The sequence below is a fragment of the Cnephaeus nilssonii genome, assembly GCF_951640355.1.
Source record: "Cnephaeus nilssonii genome assembly, chromosome: 8".
NCBI lineage: Eukaryota > Metazoa > Chordata > Mammalia > Chiroptera > Vespertilionidae > Cnephaeus > Cnephaeus nilssonii.
In genome coordinates, this window is record NC_137079.1 from 59,764,091 (window position 1) to 59,786,703 (window position 22,613).

The window sequence follows — 22,613 nt, forward strand, 5'->3', positions numbered from 1 at the left end:
TCCGGCCCAGAGTCGCCTTTCTGCTTTTGCTCTGCCCGGAGCCGCCTTTCCACCTTCCCACGCTGCCCAGAGGCTGGGAGCAGCTGGGGCAGTGTGGAATGCCTGCATCCCGACCTCGGCCTCTCGGCGCCTGTGTATGCAATTAACCCACCATCTTTTTTGGGTTAATCTGCATACTCACTCCTGATTGGCTGGTGGGTGTCACAAAGGTACGGTCAATTTGCATCTTTCTCTTTTATTAGTGTAGATAGGACACCAAAGCCCCTACCTCATCTCCCCCTGGAATGGAAAGTGACAAAAAGTTAGCAAGTATGTGCCAGCAATCAAGCGGTTGTCACCACTGTTCTAGGCAGAGAAACTGAACCAAGTTCATGCTTTAGAATAACAGTCTGGTCAGCCATACCAGAATCACCAGAGGGAGCGTACAGAGTCAGCACTCAGGTGATGCTGATGCAAAAAGTGGGGAACAGCTGCCCTAGCCTCTTGCTACACAGCGTGTGGTCCACGCACCACGAGCACTGGCATCAGGAGAGAGCTGTTAGACATGCAGACTCTCCAGATTCATTTCCTCCCTGGGTGGAGGCGGAAGCCGGGAGGAGGAGAGCCCTGGGAGTGGAGCACAGAAAACACAAAATGACTCTGAAGATCAGCCCCGATCAGCCCCGACGAATCAGTGCTGACTGTACAAGAATCTGAATCTGAAAAGCAGTTCAATGAGAACGAAGCCATCCAATGGATGCAGGAAAACTGGAAGAAATCTTTCCTGTGTTCTGCTCTGGATGCTGCCTTTATCATGGGTAGTTGGCAACTAATGAATAAAGGAGCCTTGTTTGAACTGAGGAAGCCATTAGTGCTCTGGTCTCTGACCCTCGCAGTCTTGGGCACGCTTAGTGCTCTTGACTGCTGTTTACACGGTGTACATTTTGATGACCAAAGGCCTGAAGCAATCAGTTTGTGACCAGACTTTTTACAATGGACCCGACGGCTAATTCTGGGCTTGTGCATTTGTGCTAAGCAAAGCTCCTGAATTAGGAGACACAACAGTCATCATTCTGAGGAAGTAGGAGCTGATCTTCCTGCCCTGGTGCCACCACATCACTGTGCCCTGTTTGCCTGGACTCCTGCAAGGACACTGTTGCCGGGGTGGCTGTTTCATGACGCTGTGATAGTCTCTCACTAGGCCTTGCGAGCGATGGGTTTCCAAGTCCCCCGGAAGTTTGCCAGGTTCATCACCTTGTTCCAGATCACCCAGATGCTAACAGGCCGAGTCACTAGCTGTCTGGTCTTCTACTGGGTGCAGCACGACTAGAGTCTCTCTCACTTTCAGAACGTCTTCTGGTCCTCACTCATGTGCCTCAGCTACCTTGTGCTCTTTGGCCAGTTCTTGGAGGCCCATGTGGGCAAGCTGGGGAAAACCATGGAGAATGAATCGTGTGGGAACTGAGGAGGAAGCCATAGCTCAGGGTCAGCAAGAAAAATAATAGACAGAAGAAAATGGCCCAAGGAATCACACATAGGGTGCAGCTGCAACAAAACAAAACGTATGAGCAAACACAAAACCCAAGGCAGCTTAGGGATAATTGGGCTGATGTAACCCAGTAAGCCTATGACCTTTTTTGGGGTGAGTGCACCTCTATCTCAAAGGACTGCTGCTAGAAGACCCCGTTCCCTCTTTACCTGTCAACTGTAGGGCAAATGAGAGCAAAAGTGAGCCAGAGGCAGAGAGAGGGAGGGAGACAGAAAACAAAGGCTATTTACACTGTAGGAAAAGTATGTACTACGTGTTATATTTCTCTAAGAATGAAAGAAGTTTACTTTAAAAACTGTGAGCACAAGCATACACAATCCTTTCTCGTCTTTCTGACACTAAACTAGAGCCAACAGAATAGAAAAAAAATGGAAGAGACACAAGGTGTATGTCTAGGGCATTAACGCTTTTGCAAAAATTAAAGCCTTTGAAAGAAAGGTTAGTACTTGTAGCCCCCGTCAAAAAAAGGTGTCTTAATCACCTCTTATGAAAACAGATGTAAACAACTATATTTCAACTAAGAAAGGCTGGTGTTTTTCCCTTCGCAGCACGCCTCAGGCTAGTGACTGTGCCAAACCAAACGGGGCACGATATTTTCCCAAGGATCTTGCTGGGAGGGTGGAAACAATGCAGCTCAGTGCCGACAGGGGCAGCTCCATCGCAGAGCATCTCTGATAGTTTAACTGTAATTTCTACTCTTCACTGAGATGAGATATCCTTGGATCAGGTGCCCCAGGCTTTTGAACAGAAGAGTAAATACAGAACAGAAAAGATAAAACTCAACCAAATGATTTGAAAATGGATTCTGTACTACCTGTAGAAAAGGTCAGCCTAATCCCATTCTTGAGCTAGGAAAGGGGAAAAGAAGTGAGTCAAAGATCAATACAATGTATACCCCTCCCTATTTAACTTCACACATACTAATAAATTCTACAAGAACCCCTGAGATACAGTCCAATTATATAATTGATCTGAGAGAGAGAGAGAGAGAGAGAGAGAAAGGAAGGGAGACAGAGAGGAAGAGAGGGATAGAGGGAGAGTGTGGGGAGAGGGGGGAAGAGAGAGAGAGAGAGAGAGAGAGAGAGAGAGAGAGAGAGAGAGAGAGACCAATTTATTGTTGCACTTATTTATGCATTCATTGGTTGCTTCTTGTATGTGCCCTGACCAGAGATCGAAACCACAACCTTGGCACATCAGGAAGACACTCTAACCACCTGAGCTACCTGGCCAGAGCCCATATTTTCTATATTTTTGTGAATTTCAAAAAGAAATCTTCAGGGCTCTTTCCTGATAATTGGGTGAAAACTGTTTCAGCATCATCTGTGTTTGCTCCCTAAGCAATGTAAGGTGTGTAAAGTGCCCTCTGCTGGTTAAGTGGAGATACTTCAACAAACACTTCATGGGAGTTTGTTGGGAACAATTAACAAAGTGTTCCCTATAGACTTAGCCTTCAAATTTTAAATGATATAAAATACACACCATACTTTTGGCCAAATCAGAAGACATTCTTCCTGTTTCAAGCTGCTTCAGAAATGTTTTTAAAGGGACTTCTTCTCTTGGACTCAGAAAAATCAATTTATTAAGAGCCACATTCTTTAAAATTAAAACCTTGTTAATATATTATTGAAATATTTCACTCCTTTACAAGCCAAATAAATGTGTAAACATTCCTACTATTTCAAAGAGGCAATTATGTAACTTGTTCAATGTGATATATTAGTACCCTAATTGGTTAAGTGGCTTAATGATTAGACAAACTAGTTGAAAAGATTGGGGGCTACTATACTGCATAGATTATATACATGTAACCACACATGTATGCACACAGATGTGGAGGTACACTAAACTTCAAAGCCCAAATAAATAGAAACATTTTTTCTGGCTAGCAGGAAAAGAAACTATGGTTTATCTTTCTTTTTTTAAATATATCTTTATTGATTTCAGAGCGGGAGAGAGAGATAGAAACATCAATGATGAGAGAGAATCACTATCGGCTGCCTCCTGCACGCCCCCCACTGGGGATCAAGCCCGCAACCCGGGCATGTGCCTTTGACCAGGAGCGAACCCAGGACCCATCAGTCCACAGGCCGAAGCTCTATCCACTGAGCCAAATTGGCTAGGGCTGTTTATCTTTCTTGTTTATTTGAGAGTGGACCAAAAAAGGGACTTCCCCCAAATTTTTATTTTAGCTTTCATTATGCTGTCATTCATGCTTCTCTGTCAGAGAGGACAAAGGCTTTCTCAGCATCTTGTTTACGTGTGGAACTTAAAAGAATAAAATTTTATTCCATTCTGTGTGAATGGTTTGAACAATGAACAAAGAATCCACACAGAAGCTGTTATATCTGTGTTAAATTATTGAGAACATCTATGATGGCTTGACATTGGTTCATAGATGAGAAACAATTGATGGAGGGAGTGTTGTTGTTGTTATTATTATTATTATTATTATTATTGCAAAAGCTGGCATGAGCTGAAAAGATAGGTCCTGCTATTGCAACTAATAGGTCATTAGGATGCAACTAAAGTTATTTTGAGCTTTGAAAATACATGACACCGTGCAATAAGCTTTCTTTTCCTTATAACAGAAAATAAGCAGAATAATTAAAATGGGGAAAGGGTCGCATAAAAAACAACGCAGACTATCCAGCTCCAGCCCAGACCTGCTGAATTAGAACCCATAATTCTAAGAAGATCCTCCATGTGATTTGAGTCTTTGTAGACATAAGTTTTCTGGTAAAGAACAATATAAGAAAAATATTTCCAAATATAACTTAAAGCAGTGCTTCTCCTTAGTGTGAAATCAATCACCTAGGTGTTAGAGAGTTCACATTAGACCACCATCAGAAGTACTTGAATTTGGTTCTTAGGACACACTGAAGGTGACCACTCAAAATTAACAACTCCCATGCAGCAGAGTTAACTACAACAATACATCCAAATTTGCATTTTAATTATACAGTTTCCCATTAAGAAAGCATGGTAGTCACAATTTTGATCAGCTGACACTAGCTTTTTTACTCTTTTGGAGAATTCATCCTCTATTTTATGGCTTAGCTAATAAATGTAAGCTGTGAAGTAACACCTACATTTTATAACTATGTTATGTAGGCCAACACTCAGAGATCTAACTTCAATAGTTATTTGTGAGGAAAATAAGCAGCTAGTACGTTTTTTGGGTTGGCTTGTTTGCTTTTGAAAGTTTTCCGTGGGTCCCTATTTCTCTACAAAGACTCAGTGAGCCTGAGGAGAGCAGTAAGCTTTTGTCACCTGTGAAAACAGGAATAGGAACCAGCCAGGAATGCTTAAAAGGAATTGCCACGTGACACCCAGGAGATTACCCATGATAGTTATGCCAGAAGCTCGGTGATTTGATTTTTCTCCAGCACTGCTTGGCAGACCAGGAGCAAAAACCAGACCAAGAGAGACAGAATTGAGATTGGCAAGATAGGGCAGCAAAGGAATGAGGGCTGAGGGTTCTGGTTAAATGCTAGCTATTGAAATGCTTAATCAACTCACGTGACAATTAACTACACAGAAGCAATAACAGGCTTTGTCAAATTGCAGCATGAAATATGGCACAGTCTTGCATATTATTCAAATTAAACTTTATGTCAAAAGTGAATTCTAAAACGTAGCCACTCTTTTAAAAAATGCTGAAATCGATGCTTAAGAAATTCTGACTGAGAACAGAATGGTGGCTGCCAGAGATGGAGGGGTAGGGGTGGGGAGAAAGGAATGGGAATAAAAGAGAAAAGTGTTCTGACCTCAAATTATCCATGTTTTATGTTCCAAAGTAAAACAAATAAATAATTGCTTAAAGAAACATGTCATAATGACACTAACAGGCATAGGTTATGAAGCAATAAAGCATGTCTAATGAAGAAAAACAACATAGTAAAACTAGCTCACTGAGAATTCGCGTTCCTTCATGCAGCTGCTCCCACCCCCCTTCAGAGAATCGCTTTTACAAGTGATGTATCTGGATCATCAGATTAAGCTTTTCAGCCTCAGGGACTCCCTACTTTATGAGGCTGACTCACTTTTAGTCCTTTCTATGTCAAGAAAGTCCCGAAGTTCCCTCACTGTAATTATAAGACATTGTCCCCAAGTCGAGGTGATAGGGAGGCTGAGAAGTCCCACAGTCTGCCATCTGCAAGCTAGACACCCAGGCGAGCTGATGGTCTAGTTCCTGTCCTCATCCAGAGCCTGAGAACCAGGAGAGCCGATGTCATGGTGTAAGTTTCAGTTCAAAAGCCAGCAGGCTCAAGGCTCAAGAAGAGCTGGTGCTTCAGTTCAAATCTGGAGGCAAGAAAAGACCAATATCCCAGCTCATCCCCTCAGGCACGGTAGTTTCCTCTTACTCAAGGAGGGTCGGCATTTTTGTTCTAGCCAGGCCTTCAACTAATTAGTTACGGCCCACCCACATGAGGGAGGGAAATCTGCTTTACTCAGTCCACCTGTTCAAATAGTAACCCTCACTGACACACTCCGAGTGATGTTTGACAAAATATCTGGACACCCCGTGGCCCAGTCCAGTTGACACACAAAACTAAGCATCACAACTACTGAAACTGTTCTTTCCCTGGCTCTCCTGTTTCTCTTCTTGATTTGGTTTAGTCTATTCTTCACATACCAACCAGTGATTTTTTTTTTTTTACATTCTTTTTTTTTCTTTTTTTACATTTTAAAATGCAATCTACTCACCAAAGTCCATGAAGCCTTATAAAACCTTGAGAACTACCTCTCTACCTCACGCTGTTTCAGATCCACAGTTCTAGCTGGTCCAACTTCATCTGACCTTGATACCCCTCTCTTCCTTCTGACTGGAAAACTCCCACCCATTCCCATATCTTCCCACTCCCTCACTTCATTCACACCCCTGATAAATGTCAACTCCAGAAATAAGATGTGCCTGAGCAAATACTTATCATACTTGCACTCAATCAATCTCTACCCATTGACTTATTTTTTCAGTGTAATTATTGGTAACTGACAGGCATTATGTATTATTCATTGTAGTTATTGGCATCTGACAGGTTATTATTGACTTATTGACTGTGCTCCATTAGAGAGGAACTTTCTCTGCCTTATTTGTGGGTGTGTCCCCAATTCCTAGAACAGTACCTGGCACATAGTTGATGTTCAATATACACTTTTAGGAAGGGAGAGAGAGTCATGAGCCTAAAAACCATCAAGTAACCAAGGTCCTCAGACGAGTCTTACACTGGGTTCTGTTTCTTATTACCGCATTTGCTTTTTCCTTTCCAATTTCTACATAACAAAAGGTGCGTAAAGAGAGATGTTCCAAATGTTTCTGTATCTGCATAAAACTGTCATGTATGATATAATCCCATTCTGAATCATTTTTTTTTAAAAAACTCCACAAGTTAATTATAGTGCTGCTTTAAGAATTCTAATTCATTAATGTTTAAAAACAAGATTGCCCTCAAGGCTGAAAGTTGGCTTATAAATGTTCATCTTAGATTTAAAATCAAGTAAGTTTTGGCACTCTAGGGAAGAGCTCTAAACTTGTGTCCATGCCATGACTTAGAGGTTGTGGCTGGAAATAAAACAGGAGTTTCCTGATCTACTGTGCTGCATCATTATGTGGGCATTGGAAACAACTTCAAAGTTGGCATTAAGCTTTTAAGTTTACACCCTTGGTGATACTTATCTGTAATTGGGAGTTGGAGAGAAGTAGAGAGACAAGGAGACTCTGGAAGAAATCTCCTAAAAATGCTTTATAAATAACTTCACCATTATTGACTTATTTATATGCCACTTATAGGCATTTAATATTTAACATCTAATATTTGGATATTTAACATCTAATATTGGTTACTTTGAAGACAGCCAATGCACACTCCCCATTCCGTCTATTTTCTCAGACTTATTAGTAATTATTGGATAACACCAAACTATTTCAAAATACAGATGGTAATCCACAGAAATTCCAGTAATATATACATTAGAAAAAAGAAGTATTAAAATACAACCATGGGAAAATGTCATTTGCAATGTGTAGAGTGGCCTTATTTTTAGTAAATGCCTAATTTATAAATATTATAATTTCTTGCCCGAGTGTAAACAATACATTAATAATGGCAATACTATAGGACTCTCCTATATCTTAATTAAGAAGAAAAAGTACTCCCTGTTTTTTGTTACTGGTGTTTTCTTTATAAAGAAAATAATGAAACTGACAAGCAAGTAATATAAGAGTCATTTACATTTTAGTGTTTGAGGCATAATTATATAAGTTGTCACAATGGTTTAGCTTTCCTTTGAAATAAACACATTTCTTTAGCATAGTTTTAATCATGAAACCACAATTGAGCAGTTGTAATCAAGTTTATTGTTATCGTTTAACCTTTACTATCTCCATTAGGAAACAGAAGAAAAGGAAACAAACCGTCTTTTAATTCAATAAAATACCAAGATCTGATCCAACACATATAAATTGTCCCATTACAGTGATATGTGTGAAATGAACAAACGTTAAAGAGCATGGTAATTTATAGAAACAACTAGCTTTCATTATGTATCAATTGTGAGGAAATCAAGAACATGAAAACGAAGTCAGAGCTGAGGCAGAGTAGTGTGATGAGAGGGGACCCCCAGGTTTGCTCCCCCTCGGTTTGGAGATGGGGATCACGGCGGCCAGAATCAGCTCTGTATGGACGCTGCTCTTGCGGGCTAAGCAATCGAACAGGCAAGGATGAATGGATCAAAATGAATTGGCTTGGGGAAAGCCTCTCCCGAATTTTCTATGTGAAAGATCTCCTCGAGCAAATGTATAAAATCAGCAATAAAATTCAAAAACAGAAAAAAAAACTACTGATCTTCCCATTACATGGTTATTCTAAACTAGCTCTACAGTACTATCTTCCCATGCTGTCACTTGTTATCAGTATTTTCTATACATCAACATCCAAATACATTCACAAAAGTATCTTGCTTATTATCAACTATATTCCCTCTGAGACACACACTGGGTTTGACCCAGCAGAGAATAACTCTCAATCACCACAGTTGCAAGCAAGGCATATATTGGCTGCTCATCCAATTTTATATTACATTCTTATTCCTTGAGTATTTTCTCTTCAACCATACAGAATCTATTTCTGCCTCCTACCCAGAAAAGTGCTGTCCTTGAATGAAAATAGTAATTATATTTGTACTTCTTATATTATTTCAACTTGGAAGAGAAAGAAGAGGAAACATAAGTGGGCTTTCCTTCCCCCCTAAAAACTCTCTGTCTTGAGGTCTCACATTTTATTTTCTTATTTGTGTTTATTTGATTTTATTTATAGAAAGAGCTCACAAGCTCAGTGACACACAAACCTCTCCTCTTCCCACCCCCTCGCCTCCTCTACCCCTGAGGAAAGGAATGGGACAAACAGAATCCCTGCCTGAAAATGGTTTTTTAAAAAGTACATTATAAAATCTTGATAAGAATCTTTAGCTGATTCCTCAGGTGATTCCTCAGGTGAATTTTCTATCACTGCAGCAAGGGAAACACTAGAAGTTTCAAGAGTGACCTTGACACAGACTAGCTTGCACTACTCTGCTGACACCCAGCACAGGTACAAGAACGTTAACCACTAATAACTTTGTGAGAAAGGGCAGTCAGAATGGACCCATAAACTTGCCTTATTTCTTGAAGTAGTCACTAGGAAGGTGAGGTAAACTGACAATGCATTTCCTGCATTCCTGAATGAGGAGACAACCTGCCCAGCCTCTACAGTCACACCTTACACATTCCACTCTCTACAGTAATCTGAAAGGGGAACCCTTTAGGGCAAAGATGTTCAAATTTCAGCCCATATTTTTGATGCAAGTGTGGGTATACTGAAGATTTTTCTATTGAGCCCACTGATAAGACACAAACACTCACACAAATGAATGGCTCAAACCAAGTTTTCTGAAATACCATTGCTTTCAAAGGGAATGACAAGCATGAGTAGATCAATGAAATCTATAGTCATTCAGCAAACTAGCCCATGTAAAGGGGCAGTGTTTACTTTCTTGACTCTTTAGCTCAGTGGTTCTCAACCAGGGATGATTTTACCCTCTAGGGTCATTGGCAATGTCAGGAGATATTTTCAGCTGTCACAAATGGGGGGTTGGGAGCATGATGCTACTACTGTTATCTAGTGATAGAGGCCCAGGATGCTGCTAAACATTCTATAATGCACAAGGCAGACATCCACAACAAAGAATTATCTGGCCCAAAACGTCAGAAGTCATTAGGACCACGGCTGAGAAACCTTGCTTTAGCTAAATACAAATAAGACATTGCAGGTCCAAGATGACTATAAGTCTTAGGGTTAATAACATATGTGATGTTCTCTACACATACTGTACTTCATACACACTAACATATCAGATGGCAAACATTATTCTGGTTCAACAGTTTTCACCATCAGAATATCTTGCTTGCACAAAATAATACTAATGTAAAGTGTAATTGAAAAAAAATTTAAAAATAAAAGAATTATCTTGCCTGCTTCTCATGGTTTTGTATTGAGCTTGAATCTTTTTACTCCCAAATAAAATTATCATTTTGAGTTTCAATTATTTAAACATACCCACCATTAACACCAGCTACTTTTTTTGGAAGACTCAAACTCCTGAGTTAGAATTTTTTTTTTTTCTGGTATGACTTTGTAAAAAATAGGAAGGAGAGAAAAGATAAGGGAAAATCAATCTATATATATAAAAGCCTAAGTGACCGTTCAACCATTCGACCGTTCACTATGACATGCACTGACCACCAGGGGGCAGGCGCTCAATGCACAGGCATGGAAACACAGAACAGACTGATGAATCACAGAGGGAAGGGGGAAGGGGGGAGGGTGGGAAGAGATTATCCAAAGATCTTATATGCATACTAGAGGCCCGGTGCACGTATTCACTGGGGGATCGGGCAGAAACTGGCAGTCTGACATCCCCCGAGGGGTCCCGGATTGCAAGAGGGTGCAGGCCAGGCCAAGGGAACCCAGTGTATTTATAATATAAAACTCAGGCAAGTAAGAAGAACCACTTCTCTTTGGTAACATGGTTACTGTCTTCCCAAATAAAAAATAATAATCATGAATGCTTCAAGCAAAGCAGTGAATATATTTCTAAATTACCTAAACATCTCTTCCTGTATTGTCATTGCGTATGTTTTTCACACAGGCCCATGTGCACAGGTAAATCCATTGCCATGGCTGCCAAGCCAAATATACATGGTAACTGACACAAAATGGAAACATTATAGCTGCAGGAAAGAAAATAAGAAAGGAGAAATGGAAGAGGGGGATTGGAGTACTACAATCACTCAGGTTTACAAACTTACACAGAAATTGTATAATTCTTACTGTATTTGATGTAACTTGATGTATCTACCCCACACAAGCCTCATTCACAGAATCCATGTCAATCCACACACATGAACTAAGTGGGCCAAAGGGAACCCACACTCCTGATCACAGCCCATTTGGCTAAGACGACTTTCTTCTCAAGGAACTGGTCATGCACAGGCTGGCCATGATATCGGTAGCCTGGAAGGAAAAAGTAACCTGATCTATTCAGATTTCTCTCTTGGGAATCTCAACTAGGAGACACCATTCCCAACAGGAAAAAAGTAATCATGTGGAATGCAGTTGCCATGTTTACGCTGAGCACTGGAGTAACAGGAGAATTCTCCCAAAATCCTTACAATAAAACACTTTACATCTCACTTAGCTTGAAAGCATCACTAAAAAAGCATTAACTGCCTGTAAAACTGGTGAATTTTGATTAATGCCTTTTTATCAATGTCAACTTCCTGTCTTTATTCCTGCAATGTCCTTACCTGTCTTTGTTCCTCCAATACTTCCCTATAAACTAGAAAAATGCTTGCCCCAATAGGCACTCCATTATTTATTAAAAGAATGAACGTGCTACCAAAGAGCATTCATTGAATGTCTGTGTGTTAGACATCTATATATCATCCATTTCCATCCTCATAACAACCCTACTAGATGGATACTAGAGCTCTAATTCACACTTGAAATTAAGGCTTTGGGGTTTGCCACAACCATTATTCCACACAAGCATCAGAGGAAGGAATCAGATGAGGCATGATAATAACTTCAAATCAACTGAGCTTAGCCCCCTTCTGAGGCTATGGTCACACTTCTACTCCTACGTTCAATTGAAAATGCTCATTGTGCTGTATTTGGGAAATCATCCAATTTAATATGCTGGAAATGCATTTCATTTTAGCTTCCAGAGATAAAATCCAAACCAGATAGAATTTCTGATGCTTAAAATAGAAGTATTTGGAGAGATCTTTGGATTTAAAATTACATTTGTGATTTCATCTCATCACAGAATCAGGAGATTGAATAAAACCTCTGGGGACCAACAACTAACCACCACAATTCAAGCATTCCAAGTATGCAGGGTGTTTGAGATCAAAAGCTAATTTCATTTAAAATGCATGCAATTAATCCAAGAAATGACGATTTAAAGTTTAAGTGTTAAACTATGAATAGCTCAAGCCACTGGAGAAGACAGAGAATACTTTCAATACAATTCGAGCTTTTAATTTTCACAGAAGTTATTTTAATATAAAGTCTATTTAGTTTATTAAACTGAATATTCTTTTTAAAAAAACATATAAAGATTTTGTTTATTTTTTACAGAGAGGAAGGGGAAGGGATAAAGAGTTAGAAACATTGATGAGAGAGAAACATCGATCAGCTGCCTCCTGCACACCCCCTACTGGGGATGTGCCCGAAACCAAGTTACATGCCCTTGACCGGAATCAAACCTGGGACCCTTCAATCTGCAGGCCGACCCTCTATCCACTGAGCCAAACCAGTTAGGGCTAAACTGAATAGCTTTCTTAGAAAGACTTCAAAAAACCAATTTATTTAATTTATTCCTTAATACCTTGAAATGCACTCTATTACTAGAAGTAATTCATATAATATATATTCATATATTGCAATACATTCATATGTTGCTAGACAGATATTTTCTAATAAAAATACTCTGCAAATAATTCATTTCTGTCAAAATTATGATGAGATTTTCTTTTAGCTATTTTTTAAATTAAAATTATTGGGATGAAATTGGTTAATAAAATTATACAGGTTTCAAGTGTATAAGTCTATGATACGTGATCTGTATATTGCATTGTGTGCCCACCACCCAAAGTCAAAGCTTCTTCAATCACCATATATTTGATCCCTTTTCCCCTTTACCACCTCCCCACCCCCCTGACTTGATTTTTATGACAACTGCAAACCCAAACATTTTGGTTCTGGTAAGTTTAATTTTTCATGCCTTTAACATTGGCATACACATCATAGGCAAACAGAAGGTTTCTGAGAATATTATAAGCACAATTTAACTATTCCAAAGAGAATATTTTTTCCTTTGCATTCTAATTGTTAGCTCTTAAGCTTAGTGTTTTGTGAAATTAAATTTTTTAACAGAATTCTATCATCAACCTTGATTTTTAGGTATTGCTAACATTTTCAATATTACCCATCATTTGCATTTTTTACAAATTACTTATTTCCAAAGGCATGGCCCCACCTTATTATTGGTCTCTTCAGTGTCTTGACCCACCAAAATATTTATATAATGACAGTGTGGAGTATTTTTCGTATGCAAAATTCTAAATTTAAAGCTAAAAATCTAGAGAATCATCCATAGTCATTTTATGGATAATATTACTGAGGCAAAAAAAAAAAAAAACATGTCCAATATCACACAGGATATGTTGGTAGGAAACCTATTACATAAAGTAAATGAGCCAGGAGGTCTTGAGCATTTTACAAATACACTCCAAGACCTGTGTGCTGGGTGAGGGTAATGCATAAGCAGGAAGTACCAGAAACGGAACAAAGGGTAAACACTGGACAGTTTCCCTAAACTGTGGTCAACTAGCAAACAATGTCTGCAGGCTGAGCTTCAAAGGAATGTGATCACAAACAAATGCAATTTGTAGAAGAAATAAACCAAGAAAGGGGATATATGAGGTTTGAGGGCACAAAAATCAAAACAAACAAAAAATAAATAAAATAAAATCTTCCAGCTGAAGGGAAACAGAGAGAGGTACTAAAGGTGTAAGGAGGACATCACAAAACATGCTTTTTTTGAGCAAAAAAATCCCAAACCTAATTTCTATAATAATTCCAGATAAGAGAACCTATGTCTATATTTTTACATTTCAAAAACAAAGAGATCTAGTTTTGAAGACAATTTATTACTTACCAAACCTGCTATTGGTGTGGACAGCCTATTGATCTTCTTTATGACACCAGGTTTAAGCTTATTAATCAAACTGAAAGTGAATAAAGAAACAAGATATGCAATTACAAGAGTGCCAATATCAATTTAATGTTCTTTTTTAAAATTCTCAAAAATCGTATATGTCACTATTCCATCCCCAATATGTTATTCGGAGCTAACAGAAAGCAAACAACTGATAAAACAATTCCAGAAAGAGTTAGAACAGTGCTGCAAACAATGGTGAGTGGACCTCTTAGACCAGAGACATACTTCTCTATCCAAAGCCAAGTCCTTAAAATAGTGAGCTCCCCATTTATTAAAGAAAGGTAATATCTGATAGTTGCAAACTGCCAGTTTAAGAATCTCTTCATTATAATTTAATTCACTTGGTCCTTAGAATACTTTTTCTATTAATCATTTTCATTGATTGTTTTCTCAAACCAACCCTTTTTTTAATTTTATGTGAAGATTGACAGTACTATTTATTCCTATTTACCCTTTTATATGAAGAATAAAAAATGAATTAATGCAGCTATAAGTAATTAATAATGTTCATAGGTTCCTCTTAGAGTTCAATATACAATATACATATATAGCTATATATATATATATATATATATATATATATATATATATATATATATATATATATATTTATGTAGACATTTGAATGTCTGAATGTAAACAGATCTCTATTTTAAAAGTTAGTTTCAATGCTAGATACTATTTTGCCATATTTAAAGGTGCAGTGGGAACTCATCCTCATAGCCAACTAGTTCTTATGGATAATTCATTCAAGTCCATGATTGATTACTTTGTTACCATAGCAAAATGACTGAATGAAAAATTAAATTAAATGTACCAGAACTCCCCAAAATAGCCTGAAAATTACCTCAAAATCTAACATTGAACAAATTTAAGTTGCTATGACAATTTACAAAGATATATGTCACCACGCTCTAGAATACCAAAATAGAACACAGCTTTGATACTTGGAGTACACTTTTTGGTTCTAAATCTAGATTATTGTGAATTCTATTTTTTTGTGGTTCACTAGTACAGTGCCAGGCCACAGAGAAATTTAATACTAAAATAATGCTTTTCTATTAGTTCTAGCATGGTTAATTAATCATTAATTACTGCCATAAAGCAGTAACTTGAAACACTGACTTTTTACCCACAAAAAATAAATAAAAATTATTTATTCTGTAACTGAACTCCACTAGGAAAGCAAAGAAAAGAGAAGGAATCAAACATTATTAATTCACTGGTCTCCTCTCCACAATGAGCGACAGAAAAAAAAATCTGACACTTGTGGAATGTCACTTGTTCAACATTCCAGAGATTTATATACACACTTGAGTATGCTAAAAATAAAAAAGACAAAAGTCTCAATTTAATAACCTTCAGAATGTCGTTCAACTGGATTCAGAAGGGTGGATTATGAAGACTTAGTCTGGTGAACAAAAGATGTTTTTCTATTTTCATAGTTTCTTGACACAAAGATCTTTAGAAGATTTAATAAAACCATCTCCTAGACTTTAAGCATTTTCTAGAAGTGTTAACACCTTCATTCCTAATTTCTTTTTTTTAAATATATTTTATTGATTTTTTACAGAGAGGAAGGGAGAGGGATAGAGTCAGAAACATCGATGGGAGAGAAACATCGATCAGCTGCCTCCTGCACACCTCTTACTGGGGATGTGCCCGCAACCAAGGTACATGCCCTTGACCGGAATCAAACCTGGGACCTTTCAGTCCACAGGTCGACGCTCTATCCACTGAGCCAAACCGTTAGGGCCCTAATTTCTTATTTATTCACTAAAAGCAATGTGGGAAGGAAGGCTTTCTCTTTTCATGGCCACTTTAGTTTTCTTTAATGACTAGCTAAGAGGCTAGACAAGAATTGAACAGGTTTATAAGAAATGAGAGTTCCAAATTAACTGTTCTAGCTGTTCCCTATTAACCAGGTATTTCTGAATTCTATTAAAGGTGGCATTCTTACAGTGCATAGAGGAAGTAATAACTGAAACATTACTTAATAGAAACATATTCTGGCACAAGAATGTAATTCAAGAAACCTGTGGCAGTTGACCACTAGCTTGGCAGTGACTTTCTAACAGTTAACTTGGATCTTAAAATATAACCTTTCATTGACATTAAATGTTGAAGATCAATATGAGATAGGGCAACGTATAGACGGAATGTCAGGGAAGTCTAACATTCATTGTCCTTGTTAGAGGAAGAGTGTCATACATCCCTCCTCCACCCATTTGAGTCACTGCGGACTTTGTCCAGATCATTCCATTTACCTGCTTACTTCACTGATTATTTTCATATTACAGTGGTAGTAATATCAAGAGCACTTTTTAAAAAGACAGTTTCTGGGATGGATAATACTCTCAATTAAGTCAGCCAGAGGAAGTAAGGGATTGAGGTAAAGAAAACAGCCGGATAAATGTTGTCTCCCTGTAATGAGTTGACTCCTCCCTCACCAGAAGGTTCCAGAGCTATTACTTGGAAACAGCAAATGCACAGTGGACTGGAGCCCCTCTCCACTCCTGAGCCTCCTAGTACAGGTACAAACTCAGAAATAATCATGGGACAAACCTACACTCTGGATAATACACAGACCACCCTCTAAAAAGTGTATCACCAGATAAAAAGGCTGTTTTATCTGTCAACTGTTAAAACGATATCAGTTCTAGGCACTAGAATATGGAGAAAATGCAGTTTGGGCAAATACTGACCACCCATAAATAATTATTTTCATATACAATTAGAGGAAGACCTTCTAGGAATAAAAATATGTTTCAGAAAATTTAAATTTCTGTGACATTAAGTATATCTAAAGGAATGGGGCATAGTCTTATGTCAAATAAAATACAAGTATCATGCAAGAGAAATACTGTTCTCTTTTGCAAATAAAACTTCTTTGTATAATAAATGTTCTTCAATAATATATGTTCCTAAAGGCAATACTGACTTCAGGTGACTGGCTCTATTCAAGAATGAGCTAACATGATAACCTCCCAGATTCCTTCTAGCACAAGGGACCATTTCCTCCTCTTGCATCCCCATATCCCATCCCTCTAACCCCATGTAACACAGCCACCCCAGCAAGCCTTCTCTCAGGCCATGGCAGGAACCTGGTGATGTGCTCTGATAGCCCTCAGAGGTCTGCTCTTTGGTGACATTAAAACCAGAAGGGAAAACACTGAGTCATTTGGTACCCCACACGAGATGGCTCTCACAATCCGGCCTGCAAACCTCTCCTTCAGCTCATCTTTCCAGTTGTAGTCTACTTCCTTTTCCTCTCCTCCCCAAAACACTCCTCCAAGGGAGTTCAGTTGCACAACAGATGCTAGGAAAGGGCTCTGTTCCAAACCCTTGTCGCCAGTGACTGTGACATGACCTGTGATGAACCTCAGAAGTGAGACTCAGAGCTGCCCATGAAGCTCAATGTGATGTCCAGCTCAGTTGTAGGTTTTAATCAGAATTTGATGCTCGGTCTGCTGGTCTCCGGAAATTAGTTTCAAATGCCAAACCTCATTTCCCCCCTTATCAGAAAGCTCTTCAGTGGAGGTGCAAAATGTAGGGACATCTTTTGACTTCCTATTTCCAAAGATTTTCCAAATGCACCAGAGAGAGTGACATCAAAGAGCACATCAATCCACTGGGAGTGAACTTTTAAACTATAAATTATTTGGTTAGTCATTCACACATACATTTCTAATATCTTTATGTCAGCCATGTTTTTTAAATATATACCTCCACAGTAGTCAAACTTTTCCTACTGGTAACTAAAATTTTTAAAGATATAATTAAGAGATTACACAGTTCCTTACAACATATGTTTTACCCGTTATTTGACATTTTCTCATTTGCCTAGTTTTCTTCTAGATGCAAACTTTGCTCAACAAGCATTTGAATGCTTCCAGAAGATTCTAGAGCACTGTGCTGTGATCAGCCACAGAGCAGCCAGACAGTGATGGTGCTAAGCACACACAGGACTATTCTCTCAATCCAAACAGCATCTCCTGGCATTGAGCAAGGTACCTGCCATTTAGCAGGTGATTTAAAAATACTGGCTAAAGTCCACTAACTTCTAATGCATAAATTTTTCTGTTAATAATTCAAAATCTCTATCTTTTTTATAGAAATAATTTTAATAAAAACTTTACCGTCGGTTTCATTCAAATGCTAGAAATGGTTTTTTGCTTCTCCCAACAAAGACACCTCTTATTTTTCTGTTGGCAGACAGAGGAACTTCAGTGTTCTCTCCTAATTGTCAAATGTTGATAAAGAGAGTAAACTCTTTATCAGATATATTAATTGGACTGGTTATCTTTTTTTATCATGTAAGCTGCTTTTTACTTTATTATATTTGTCCACAAAAATAATATACATCTATAGCATAAATTTTCGTGACTGCATATAGTCCCTTTTTATGGATGAATCAGAATGTACATTAAAATGTTCTATAACTGTTTGACTGATTATCTTAAATAAATTCCTTACTAAGATTTTAAATTAATTACTTCCATCTAAATTCTTAAGCTGTAATATTTTTAAAATAATATTGTTGGGGGAGGCCCTGGCTGGTGTGGCTCAATTGGTTGGAGCATCATCCCATGCACCAAAAGGTAGCAGGCCCTGGTTAGAGCGTTGGTCCTCAGACCAAAGTGTCACGGGTTCGATTCCCAGTCAAGGGCCCAGATCCCCCTCGATGTTTCTTTCTCTCTCTCTCCCTCTCTATCTCTCTTCTTTCCTCCCTCACTTCCTCCATCCTTTTATCTGGAATCAATAAAAAATAATAATAACAACATTGTAGGTAGAGGTGGAAGATGAATGGGAGATGAATGGTGATGGGAAAAAATAATAAAAGAATAACAGTAGTTAGTGATCACGTTTCCATGGATAAAGTAACAAGCAGATTAATTTTAAATTTCAAAGTGTAAAAGCATTCAGTATACATATTTATGATAATTTTTAAGACAAGTAGTAAAATTAATGTAAGTTCAATTTGTAGAATTCCTGTGGTAGTAATTCTGGATACTGCTGGATTACTTACCACACAAATACAAAGTTAATGCATGCTAAAATGGGAAAACAGGCGGAACAGCAACAAATCAGTACCAATAAAATTTATAATCATCACTTTATTATGACTGGACTTCCTTATCTTGCCTCACTGTTATGCCTGAAGCATCCATCCTGCAGTGAATCCAGCAAAACTTTAGGCGTCTGACAGCAGGTTTCCTATTTCGAGCAACCTCAGTAGTTAAAGCACTAACGGATCTTGCTGAATAGCCAGAAATTTCCCAATACCATAACAATAATAAAGGGCATCTAGCAGAGGGGACCAGATTCCTGTCCTGATTCTGCTTTTTACTGTTAAGTAACATCACATCGCTAAATTCCTCTCCATCCCTTCATGGAAACGAGAGTGACATGTCATTCCCTTATAGTTAGATATAGGTTCTCTCCAATTTTTGCCACTGTCAAAATGTGTTTCTTTTAATATATATATATTTTATTATTTTACAGAGGAAGGGAGGGAGAGAGAGAGAGAGGTTGAAACATCAATAATAAGAAAGAATCATTGATTGGCTGCCTCCTGCACGTCCCATACTGGGGATCGAGCCCGCAACCTGGGCACGTGCCCTGACCAGGACTTGAACCGAGACCTCCTGGTTCATAAGTTGACACTCAACCACTGAGCCACGCCGGTCGGGCAAAAATGCTTTGATGTATGTTTGTACGTATATCTTTATCCATGCTCCTTACCATTTCTCTCTTTATTTTTATTTAAATATAGTTGGCATACGATATTATATTAATTATATTAGTTTCGGGTATACAATTCAGTGATTTGACATTTTTAGACCTTAAATGTGATAACCCCAGTAATTCTAGTAATGATCTGTAATGGTGCAGACTTATCAGAGTATTACTGACTACATTTACCATTCCTCATATTTTATTGCTAGAGATAAAATCATCAGCGTTAAGTTCTTGATGCTTCTTAGGAAAGGGATTTGGCAACATTGATCCACTTGCTTTTGCACCCCGGGGCAGCATTCCTCCATCCGCCTCCTGGCATGATATAGCAGCGACCCTTCACACTTTCAATAGCAGCAACAGTGTTTCCCTCCACCTGTCAGCCACCTACTTACTGCATGACCTTCCATGGCGCTGCAGCTTTTATAACCACCACTCTTAAGGGAGGTAAAAATTTTCACCAATTTTACATATCACATTTTAGATGTTTAGGTTGTTTTCAATATTTTCCTTTATGAAAATGCTTTATAAATATCTTTTCCCCATTTTGTAGTCTTTTCTTAGATTGCCAAAAGAACAATTATTGGGAAGTCTTGTCATTTTTATAATAATTAAATATAGGTTTATATTAATAAATAAATTAGTTATTTATTAATGTACCAGCTTATATTCAATTGGTCATTTTGAAAATATTACAGAGTATGTTGCCTCGATATAACCAATATTTTATAACAGATTTTAAATTATTTACTAGTTTCAATTAAAAAATAGTATCTGCAGAGAACAGACTGACAGCTGTCAGAGGGGAGAGGGGTCAGGGAGCTGTATGAAAAAGGGGAAGGGACTAAGCAGTACGAATTGGTAGATACAGAATAGCCACAGAGATACAGATTGCAGTATGGAGAATATAGGCAATAATGTTGAGATAATGGGGTATGGGGTCAGGTGGTACTTAGGGGCAGTGGGGGGATTAGAATGCATGATTTTCTGGCCACTTTGTTACACATCTGAAACTGATGCAAACTGTGGTTAAAAAATAAAATAAATAAAAAGACATAGTATCGGGTTCTAGCATAATCTATAATAATCTATAAAATAAAAGCATAATATGCTAATTAGACCGGCCGACCTTCCAGACGAAGCTGGGGCGGCAAGGGAAGCCCGGGTCCCGGATGCCTGCCAGTGGCCAGAGGGAAGCCTGGGTCCCGGGTGCCGGAGGGAAGCTGGTGCTGGCAGCCGGGAGAAGGAAGGCCTACTCTTGCACGAACTTCGTGTATCAGGCCTCTAATCTATACTAATAAAAGCCTATGTGGTCACTACGCCCTCACACCGTGATGCCCTCACGCTACAACGAGCGATCACCAGGAGGCTGCATGCGCGGAGGGCGCGCACGGGTGGGCGGGGTTGGGTTTGCACACAGGTGGGTGGGGGCTTGATGCTGCATGTGTGGTGCGGAGGTGGGTCCCGCGGTTCCACGCAGCAAGGCCTAGGGGTCCGTGGCTCTGCGCAGCGCAAAGGCGGACCCCTGAGCCCTGGATGGGTGGGCGGGGTCTACCTCTTTGGGGCGATCGATCGCAGGGCTCCCACACTGTGAGATGGCACAGGAAGGACTAGGAGACACCCCTCCCCCCGCGAGTGCACAAATTTCGTGCACTGGGCCTCTAGTATATAATAATAAAAGCGTGATATGCTAATTAGACTGGACGAATATGCTAATTAGACTGGAAGAATTTCGTGCATGGGGGTGGCAGTCCCTCAGCTCAGCCTGCACCTTCTTGCAATCTGGGACCCCTCAGGGGATGTCCAACCGGACATCCCTCTCGCAATCCAGGACTGCTAGCTCCTAACCCAGTGATGGGCAACCTTTTGAGCTTGGTGTGTCAAACTTCGCCAAAAAACTGAGCATAACTCAGGTAGTGTGTCACTTTGAGGAAAAAACATTATTTCGCAAATGTTTCATCCTCAGGAGCAGCAAATGTTTCATCCTCAGCATGCAGCCGCCTCAGCAACTGCGTGTCATCAGAAATGGCTACGCGTGTCAGTGCTGGCACGCGTGTCATAGGTTCGCCATCACTGTCCTAACCACTGGCCTGCCTGCCTGCCTGATCACCCCTAACCACGCTGCCTGCCTGCCTGATGCCTCTAACTGCTCCCCTGCCAGCCTGATCGCCCCTAACTGCTGTGCCCTGCCGGCCTGATCACCCCTAACTGCTCTGCCTGCCTGCCTGATTGCCCCTAACCACCTCTGCCTCGGCCTCCGCCATTGTGGCTTTGTCCAGAAGGACATCCAGAAGACGTTGGATCTATCCAGTCTAATTAGCATATTACCCTTTTATTAGTATAGAGTAGATTGAAACTATAAATTAATTTTTATATCTATTACCTTATAGAGAAATGTAGTTTATTATTCTATTTCTTAAATCTTATAACCATTTTTTCTACATATAAAAATAAAAGTTCCACATGTTTCTCTGAAGTAAACAATGTGCTAAACTTTATCACTTAATAAACTTTATCAACTTGATATACTACTTTCTTTAATGATGTTCTGCTACATATTACTTTTATCCAGCTAATATTCTGATTAGTGTTACTATATAAAAATTCTAGAGACTAAGTCTCATATAAGGCAAGTTCTCTACTTTTAATTTATGTGATACATTATGTTTGTTCTTTTTACAGTATTTATTCCCATTATTTAATTTCTTTCTCATTGCACTGAACAGAATCCCCATACTTTCATCATTTCATGGCCAACAGTGTTATTATCCACATGTTCACATGAGAGCCTTCATTACATCAAAAACCTACTTCAATAACTTTCTGCCGATCAACTTTAATATAAATTATTTATATCACATAAACTTAGTACATCCACTTCTACCTTTTATTTTTTAGTACACCATCATTCTCATTTATTTCTCAGAGGCCCCACTAAAATCTTGTAAGTTCTCCTCTTGTTAATTTACATTTAAGGTGAGAAAACCCTGTAGATGGTACATGCAGGTTCATAAAACATACA

The 22,613-nt window shown here is 38.9% G+C and overlaps 1 protein-coding gene and 1 pseudogene across 15 annotated transcripts in view; one reads left to right on the forward strand and one right to left on the reverse strand.

Moving 5' to 3' along the window:
- Nucleotides 1-22,613, reverse strand: part of LMO7 (LIM domain 7) — a 210,943-nt gene that overhangs the window by 106,836 nt on the left and 81,494 nt on the right. For all 14 annotated transcript variants that reach the window (XM_079778621.1, XM_079778622.1, XM_079778625.1 and 11 more), the window contains exon 3: nucleotides 13,790-13,859. In XM_079778621.1, the coding sequence (XP_079634747.1) occupies nucleotides 13,790-13,859 (70 nt within the window). The remainder of the gene's footprint in view (nucleotides 1-13,789; nucleotides 13,860-22,613) is intronic.
- Nucleotides 201-2,481, forward strand: LOC307104350 (very long chain fatty acid elongase 6-like; annotated as a pseudogene). Its single transcript has one exon. The product of its transcript is annotated as a very long chain fatty acid elongase 6-like (transcript).